This window comes from Emiliania huxleyi, assembly GCF_000372725.1.
Source record: "Emiliania huxleyi CCMP1516 unplaced genomic scaffold EMIHUscaffold_1, whole genome shotgun sequence".
Classification (NCBI taxonomy): Eukaryota; Haptophyta; order Isochrysidales; family Noelaerhabdaceae; genus Emiliania; species Emiliania huxleyi.
The window spans coordinates 859,564-867,728 of NW_005202428.1; the positions used below are offsets into that span (position 1 = coordinate 859,564).

Consider the following 8,165-nt stretch of genomic DNA (forward strand, 5'->3'; position numbering starts at 1 on the left):
GAAGAAGAAAAATCAACCCTTCGAGAAGGGAGAAGTGTGACGGACTGACGGTCACACGGTCTTACACCGAGGATCGCTCCTCTTACGCCGCGCGCTAACGTATGCACTACGCGAGCACGTTAATCCGCGAAGCTAGATGAATCAGACCCGAGCTTGCCTCGAGGAGATTGCGTGAGCAGTCGTCGCCTCTGTCCGCGGTCGCACCCGCCCACCGCCCGACCCAAGGCAGCGCCCCCGCATCGCCGGACGCCTCAGCGGCCGCCGACCGCGATGCCGAGGAAGTTGCCCGCGAGGCCTCCGACCATCACGAAGAGGCCGACCAGCAGCGAGACGGCCGAGCCGGCCAGTCGCAGGCTGCGCGGGATCAGCGGGTCGTCGACGCGGAACTTGAGGTCGACGAGGGCGGGGAGGATGTAGATGATCATGCTCGCGCACACAGAGGAGGTCACGCCGAGCACAAGCGCGAGCGAGAGCGGCAACACGGCAAGAAAAGTTGCGCTGCCGACGAGCGACGCGGAGAGCAGCACGCGCCCAAACAAGCTCGAGACGCCGGCGCCGACGGTTCGCCTGGCCACGAAGAAGCGCATGGGCAGCGCGAGCGACAGCTGCGCCGCCAGAGCGCCGCGCGCGAGCCGCACCAGGACCTCGACGGTGGTGCCCAGCGCCGCGGCGCCGCCGAGCGAGTCGAGGATGTTTGGCTCCGTCTCTTCGCAAAACATGCCGTAGCCGTACGCCGCGATGAGCACGTAGTTTGCCTTGGGTCGTCAACACGAGGAGGGTCGGGGCGGGGGTGCGGTCTCGTGCCGCGTACTCCGAGCCGCGAGAGCACACCGCGGCTACGAATACAGCTGACTACCACCGAGTGCGTGCCCTCTCGAGGGTTTTGTCGAAGGACACGCGTCTGCAGTCCAGCATCTAGTGCGGCTTGCGAGGATGACCGCGTTGCTGCCGGCGATGAGGCTGGCGTACCGCACCTGCGCGAGTCCAGGCGGAGGCGCGCGCCCGTGAGCGCGCGCGGCCCCTCTCCGCGTGCGTCCCTTGGCGGCAGGGGAAGAGAGCGGGCGCGTCCATGCGGGGGCGCGGAGAGCCGCGCGAGCAGAGGCGCGGGGGCGGGCACGGGGCTAGGCACGGGGGCGGTGAGGCATCCTAGGCGGCTGCCGGCCGCCGGTCCTTGAGCGTGCACAGGATGGGGATGTACGCCCACGACGAATTGAGCGCAAAGGAGAGGAGCGGGAGGGAGGCCGCCTGCGGAGCGACTCACCACGGTCAGCACGACCCACCACGACCCACCACGACCCACCACGACCCACCACGGCCCACCAAGACTCACCACGACCACCACGACCCACCACGGCCAGCACGGAGTGTCTCGGTGGTCACGGTGTGTGCGGCGCGACTCGGCGCAACGCATGCACACACGGGCTATCACAACGCGTGAAACGCACAGATGAGCACAGTGGGACGCGCGCTCGAGTGCTGGCTGGGGTACCGCCAGGCACACCGCGTTGCGCATCTAGAGACGCCGCCAGCGAGGTCATCGACGAGGGAAGCCAGCGCAGCGAGCCAGTCCCGCCAGCGTCGCTGCCCGCCGGGCCTCGGCAGACCGCCGCGCCGAGGGGCGCCTCCCAGGACCAGCGCGTGGAGAGGAGCACGACGACGGTGATGAAGATGGCGGCGGCGCAGCTGGCGGGAGGGAGCAGCGGCGAGGGGTGGGTGGGTGCTGCTGCCGCCGCGAGTGTTGCTGCTGCTGCTGCTTGCCGCTGTGGTGGCGGAGGCATTTGAAGCGATAGTAGTACTGGGCGATGGTGGTGTTGGGCGATGGTAGGGTTGGTCGTGATGGTCGTGCTGGGAGGGGGGCGTGCGGTGGCACACCCGAGCGGCGCGGTCGGCTTGAGTGCGGACAGGTCCTGGCGGGAGGAGAGCGCAAAGTGAAGTGGAATGGCCAGGAAGGGTCGGATGAGTCTCTAGGAAGGTCCTTGCAGGAGGAGAGCGGGAAGATGAAGAGGGTGGCGACCGCGGTCAGGCACAGCCCGCCGTCCAGTCCGGTGAGCGAGCCGAGCTCGCCCTTGAGGATGACCTGCAGGACGGTTCCGAGAAGGTTCGGGGGACAGTCCTGAAGAAAAAGCGCTTCCGAGGTCTCGCGAACCAGGAAGGAGAGGGCGCCGCCCCAGGCGTACATGGCCAGCAGCGCCGCGCACACCGTGCTGCCCAGCCTCCCCAGCACCCGCGTCACCAGTTCGGCGTATGACTCGATGCAGGCCGGCGGACCGCCCGGCGGGTCGGGTCGAAAATGGAGCTCGTAGACGGAGAGGGTGTAGCACGAGTGGATGGAGAGGACACCGAAGGCGAGCAGCGCCACGAGGCCGAACCCAAGCCCCAGCTGGCTCAGCGCGTACGGCAGCACCAGCTGGCCCGCGCCCAGCACCGCTAGGACCAAGTTGGCCACGCAGCCGCCGAGTCCCACGCTGCAAACGTGCTTCGCCTGGTCCGCGGCACGCCCGCCGTGGTGGTCGTCGGCCACGTCGACAGCGTGGCAGCCTTCCTCGCCGGCCGGGAGGAGGGGCGCGGAGTCTACCGGCATTTGCGCGCTGTACCCGAGTACAAGGCCATCAAGCGGGGGCCCCCTCGGGACTTTCAGGGTTCGGGACTTGCTTGGATGGGAACGGCGTACAGGCCCCAGCCCCAGTGGCCACATCGCATACGCACCCGCATTTTGAGGGAGACCCACGCGCACCTACCTCTACACCGACCACACCCTATTGCACTGCACGAACGCTGAAGTAAGTGTGAAGAGAGCCGCCGAGCCGCCGCCCGCCTGGCCCAGGGCGAGAAGAGAAGCCCTTTTCGCAACGTACTGCGGACTGTCGTTGATTATATAAGGTTCGACCCGGAAGGCGGATGGTTCCCCGCGCACACCGGCGCGGCAACGAGAACACGAGGCAATCCGGGGAGCCTGGCCACAGACACACATACACACACACTATACAGAGTTAGGTGTGGTGAATGGCTTAGCGGCCGGAGGAGTAGTAGTCCTTGCCGGAGCCAACGTTGCCCACCTTCTTCTTGATGTAGTCGGACTGGTAGTAGGTGCCCGCCTTCTGCATCTTCTCGCGCTGCGACCGCAGGTTCTTGACGTTCTTGGCCTTCTTGGCGTTCATGTCGTCGCGCTCCGCCTTGAGGTAGGCCGGGTTGACGTTGCCGCTGGGGAGGAAGATGGGCACGCCATATTTGGACTTGCCCTCCGCCTTCTGGAACCTCTGGATGAAGTTGCCGAAGCCATACGACTGCTCCTGCAGCTTGTCGCCGCCACCGGGGTAGTTGGAGCCCGGCGACAGCGGCTTGGCCTTGCCGGTGATCCTGGCCGTCGGATTCATCACCGCCGTGTTGCCTCCGAACTCGGACAGGAAGGCGCGGCCGCCCGCTGGCGCCTTCTTTGCAGGCGCAGCACGGGGCGTCGAGGCGCCGCCGCGGTCGGGTGCCGTCTTGGCGGCGAGGTCCTTGAGGAAGTTCATCTGCGGAGCGTCGAGGCCGCGGGCGAGGCCCGAGGGAACGCCAGCCGGAGCGACGAAGGAGGACGTGGAGGAGGCGAGAAGCGCGAGCATGGCGGGATCGATCAGATTCTGGGGGACAGAAAGCAGGGACACTACGCGGAATGCTAGGAAATTTCCCGCTCTGATTCCACTGGGTGTGTGTGTTGTAAAGAAAGAAAGAAAAAAACTGACAAAGTGTGTGTTGTTGGCAAGTCAAGAAAGTCGCGAAGTTTCTTTGTGTGTGCCCTGCGCGCCGCCACAACACCAGTCCAGCGCCAGGATTCTACCATCACCGCGATGAAGTACCCACTGGCCGCTCCGGTCCTCCTCGCCTCCGCCGCCGCGTGCATACTCTCGGGCTCGCTCCACCCGCCGATCGCCGGCGCCGCTCTCGGCTGGGGAGCGCCAGCCTGCTTCCTCGCCACCAACCTGGTGATGATAGCCGCCTCTGGCAACCTCTCTCTTTCGTCGGCGGTGCTCATGCTTGCGAGTCTGCTCGGCCTCGCCAACGCCGCGTGCCGCGACCTCGCCTTGCCAGACCTCCTCGCCGACGGATGCGGAGCAGCGGCCGCGCTCCCGCCGCCCGTGCGTCCCCTGCTTGCGCTCGCCGGCCCCGCCCTCCTCGTGCTGCGCCACGGCTTCGCCGACCCCGTCCTCACCACCTGGCTGGCGGCGAGCGCCGTCGGCGTCGTGCCCGCGCTGCCGGTCGAGATTCGGGAGGTGCTTTGGCAGCCGGGTGTCGTCAGCGGCGCGCTCTCTCTCCCCTCTCTCTGCACAAAGAGACGCGGTCCCGGGACGGCCTGGCCACTCACTCGTCAGCGCGTCCTCCTGGCTGCCAGTCCGTCAGATCCGCCTCTTAGCGCTATTGAGCAACGCGGCAGAGAGGCCGAGGACGGACACACACACGGCGACAAGGCGACACCGGGACGGGGCAGCCACACATGCGAACCGCCGCCCGTCTGCAGAGCTTCGAGGTCCGCCCTCGCGTGGCAACCGCTCGGCCGTCGCCGCTAGGCGCTCTCACCCTCGCCTGCGCCTGCTTCATGCTCCGCACGCGCGGGCCGGTGCCGGGGGCGCTGCACGCGCTGCTGACGTGCGTGGCTGCGGCGATGCTCGGGCCGTGCCTGCATCACCTTCTCGACCTCGCCCACCTCGCGCAGAGGGTGGCGGACCTCGGCAGCCACGCCCCAGAAGAATGCTGGACAGAGCGAGCGAGGGGCCAGCCTGACACGTCCTCCAACCACTACCATGCCGTTCCCATAGCCACCCCCCCACACCCCAACCTCAACCCCATCCCTGACCCCGACCCAGGCCCGCCCTTCCCCTACCCTCGCCCAGGCCGTCCCTTCCCCTACTCTCACCCGGACCCGGACCCGCACCCCAGGCCCGCCCTTCGACGCGATGCCCATGCCGTGGGCGGTGGCGGTCTGTGCGACCGAGACGCTCGGCTCGCTGCTCATCGTGCTCCGGCTCGCGCCGCGCGCAGGCGCCCCGACGCTGGCCTGTGCCTCCCACCACACACAGGCCCTGCACAAGCCTCCCACCACACACACGGGCCGCTGGACGGGCGCAGGCACGGGCCCGTCCCTCTCAGAGTCGCGAGTCGCCTCCCTCCCGCCGCCCCACAGGGGCGCTCCTCCTGCTCCCGAAGATGGCCGTCGCGACGTGGGGCCACGCCTTTGTCGAAGGCTTCGACGCCAAGTTCGCCGCGTCGTACGCCAACGCGTTCACGCCGCCGGGCCTCTCGTACAACTGGTCGCTCGGCGCGTCGTGGGAGTGCGGCTTCTTCGGTGCCGGCTACTTCCTCCTCGCCTACGCGTCCATCCTGCTGCTGCCGCCCGCGACGGGCACGCCCAAGGCCAAGAGCAAGACTGCGTAACGAGAAGCACGCACGCTGCGGGGCTCCTTTGTGTTTTGTGGACCGCTGCCACACTTGCGCGTTGGGCAGCGGGGGCCCGCCCGTGAACCCTCTCTATGACTGCAGAGCTGAGAGCGCCTGGCACGGCCTGGATGTGCTATTTGGGGTAATCGGGCGGAGCGTAGATGAGCAGGAGTACATTTTATTTCCGTCCAATTCCGTACGTTTGTGTGAGAATATGCAACGAGACACATATGATGTAACCACGTGGATCTGGATGTAACACACACCGCACACTCACGATCTCGATCGGACACAACACATCGATGCGAAGGACACAACTAAATTCCATCTGCGACTCTCGCTCGCGCCTCTACTGCACTTCAGCAGGCCAAAGAGACCGCTCCGGACCGGGGAAGTTGACCTCGTCGCTGTACCACGGGCGGGCGTACACAAAGTACTGGATCGGCCTCCGCACTGCGCTGCAGTTCGCGCCTCCCGCGTGGAAGAGGCGGTAGTCGAAGAGAATCGCATCGCCGGCGTCGGCCTCGAGGTGGGCGGCGGCGCCGGCGCCGGCGGACGAACCCGCTTCGTCCGCCTCGGCCGCCATCGCCGCCGCTGTCGCGCCGTGGTGCGAGCCGGGCAGGAAGGCAGTCGGCCCGTTCAGCCCTCTCCGCAGGTCGACAAGAGGCACAAAGACTGTGAGGCAGTGCGCGGGAAGCGTCGCGCGCGGCAGGCCGCCCAGCAGCCCGTGCTCCTCCCACACGGCGCGAGGCACGGGAGGCGCGTCCGCGTGGAACCGCTGCGCCGCGGTGCCCGGCTCGGTGACGACGAGCCCGCTCCACAGCAGCCGCGCGTCGCCGCCGAGCACTCTCCTTACCAGCGGCAGCCAGGCGCGCCCGCCGACCTCGCCCACGGCCGCGAACGGCTCCTCGTCCAGCTGGTACCCTCGCAGGTCCACCCGGCCGGGACCGCGCTGGCACGCCTCGTGGAAGCGGAAGCCCACCTGTGGGCAGTCGGGATCCCCGCCTCGACGCCGCACGCCCCGCCGCACTTCGGCCGCGAGCGCACTCGCCGCCGCGCCGCCACGCGCCGCCAGAGAGGGTGGAACCGCTCGGCGGATGGCGCAGACGCCTGCAAAGTCGAGCAGAGCCGCGCCGTACTCCGTCTCCGCCGCTGGCACCTCGAGTGCCTCTGCCGAGGTGAGATCCCACGGGAGGAGCCCCGCGAATGGGTCGGCCGCGCCGATCGCCGGCCGCGGGGCGCCGATCAGCCGCACGGATACCTCCTCCAGCGCGGCGAGTGCACGGGCGACGGCCGTGCGCATTATCAGATCGCTCGGCGCATATCAGATCGCAGGGCAGGCAAGATACGCCCTGCAATTGCGAGATCCAGTGCTGGCTCAGAGGCACGCGAGGCGGTACCGAGCAGCGAGTGTAGAGTGCGAGTGTGCCTCGCGCGCGGGCGGGCAGCGCCCCGTGGCGGGAGCGAGCAGAGCCCGGTCTCTTGGAGCAGAGCCCGGCGAGCCCTCGAAAGAGCTACCCAATGGGTCCCTCGAGAGGGTACCCTGGGTGGGCGGGGCCTCTCGACTCGCAGGGGCGGGAGCTAAAAAAATAAACAAAAAAGAAAATACCGCGTTGTCTGGGCTTGCAGCGCGCTGCTTGGGCTGGTCGCGCTGCTGTGCTGCCACCATGAGCCGAAGGTACGATTCGCGGACGACAATCTTCTCGCCCGAGGGGCGGCTCTACCAGGTCGAGTACGCCATGGAGGCCATCTCGCACGCCGGCACCGCGCTCGGCGTCCTTGCGAGCGACGGTGTGCGCGAGAGAGCTCCTTCTCGCTGTGTCGCTGTGCTGCGGCCGCTCGCACATCACCACACGCTCGTCGCGCGCGCCGCCGAGCACGCACCGCCCGGCTGCCGCAGGCGTCGTCCTCGCTGCCGAGAAGAAGATCAGCTCCAAGCTGCTGGAGCCGTCAAAGAGCTCCGAAAAGATGTGAGTTGCGCCCGCCTCGCACCGCGCCAAGCGTCGCCGGCCGCTCCTTCCCCCCTGCCGACTCCCACCCCTCCCGCCCCTCCCTGCGTCCTATCCGCCGCACACTTGTCCGCCATGCTCTCCCCCCTCGCCCGCTCCCAAGCCCGAACCGCGCTCTGGAACGGCCCCTCACAGCCAGCGCCGTGTGGCCGCAGGTACATGGTGGATGACCACGTGGCCTGCGCGGTCGCGGGCATCACTGCCGACGCCAACATCCTCATCAACCAGGCCCGGCTGCACGCGCAGCGCCATCTCTACAACTACCAGGTGCCTCTCCCGCACCGCCCACTGGCCAAAAGACAGGCCAAGAGACAGGCCAAAAGACAGACCAGACTGCTCTCTCCGTCACCGGAGCAACCGCCAAACACCGCCCTCGCCGCCGCCCCCGCCCGCCGCCGCCCGCCGCTGCCCGCCCCTGCCCGCCGCCGCCCTCTCTGCCGCCGCGTTGGCGCCGCCGCGCGAGCCGGCGCCTCGCACAGCCTGCGCCAGCCTGCGCCTCCCGCCGCCACCGCTGCCGCCACCGCTGCCGCCACTGCCACCGCCGCCACTGCCGCCGCCGCCTCCTCCGCCTCCGCCTCCGCCGGCTCCTCCGCCGCCCAACACGCGTCGCAATCCGCTTCTGCCGCGCTGCCGCGCATTGGCCCTGGCTCCCAGCCGCCTGCCCCAGCCGCCTGCCCCGCCGCCTGCCCCCGCCGCCTGCCCCCGCCGCCTGCCCCCGCCGCCTGCCCCCGCCGCCTGCCCCCG

At 68.7% G+C, this 8,165-nt stretch overlaps 3 protein-coding genes across 3 annotated transcripts in view; 1 reads left to right on the top strand and 2 right to left on the bottom strand.

Annotated features, from left to right (window-relative positions):
• Window positions 1–251: 251 nt before the first annotated feature.
• On the bottom strand, window positions 252–3,602 carry EMIHUDRAFT_460946 (hypothetical protein; the record flags this gene model as incomplete). The annotated part of the gene is made up of 8 exons (XM_005794008.1): window positions 252–755; window positions 930–974; window positions 1,159–1,245; window positions 1,527–1,683; window positions 1,873–1,907; window positions 1,976–2,077; window positions 2,147–2,482; window positions 3,057–3,602. The coding sequence occupies 8 exons, from the start codon at window positions 3,600–3,602 to the stop codon at window positions 252–254; spliced, it is 1,812 nt and encodes a 603-aa protein (XP_005794065.1).
• A 2,159-nt stretch (window positions 3,603–5,761) lies between these two features.
• EMIHUDRAFT_94881 (hypothetical protein) lies at window positions 5,762–6,715 on the bottom strand (the record flags this gene model as incomplete). Its single annotated transcript, XM_005794009.1, has 2 exons — window positions 5,762–6,394; window positions 6,443–6,715. The coding sequence occupies 2 exons, from the start codon at window positions 6,713–6,715 to the stop codon at window positions 5,762–5,764; spliced, it is 906 nt and encodes a 301-aa protein (XP_005794066.1).
• Window positions 6,716–7,079: 364 nt separating this feature from the next.
• The window catches only part of EMIHUDRAFT_94882 (proteasome subunit alpha type), a gene marked incomplete at both ends in the record, with an annotated part of 2,260 nt that continues 1,174 nt past the window's right edge, over window positions 7,080–8,165 (top strand). Inside the window, 3 exons of the mRNA XM_005794010.1 lie at window positions 7,080–7,203; window positions 7,313–7,382; window positions 7,577–7,688. Of these exons, the coding sequence (XP_005794067.1) occupies window positions 7,080–7,203; window positions 7,313–7,382; window positions 7,577–7,688 (306 nt within the window). The remainder of the gene's footprint in view (window positions 7,204–7,312; window positions 7,383–7,576; window positions 7,689–8,165) is intronic.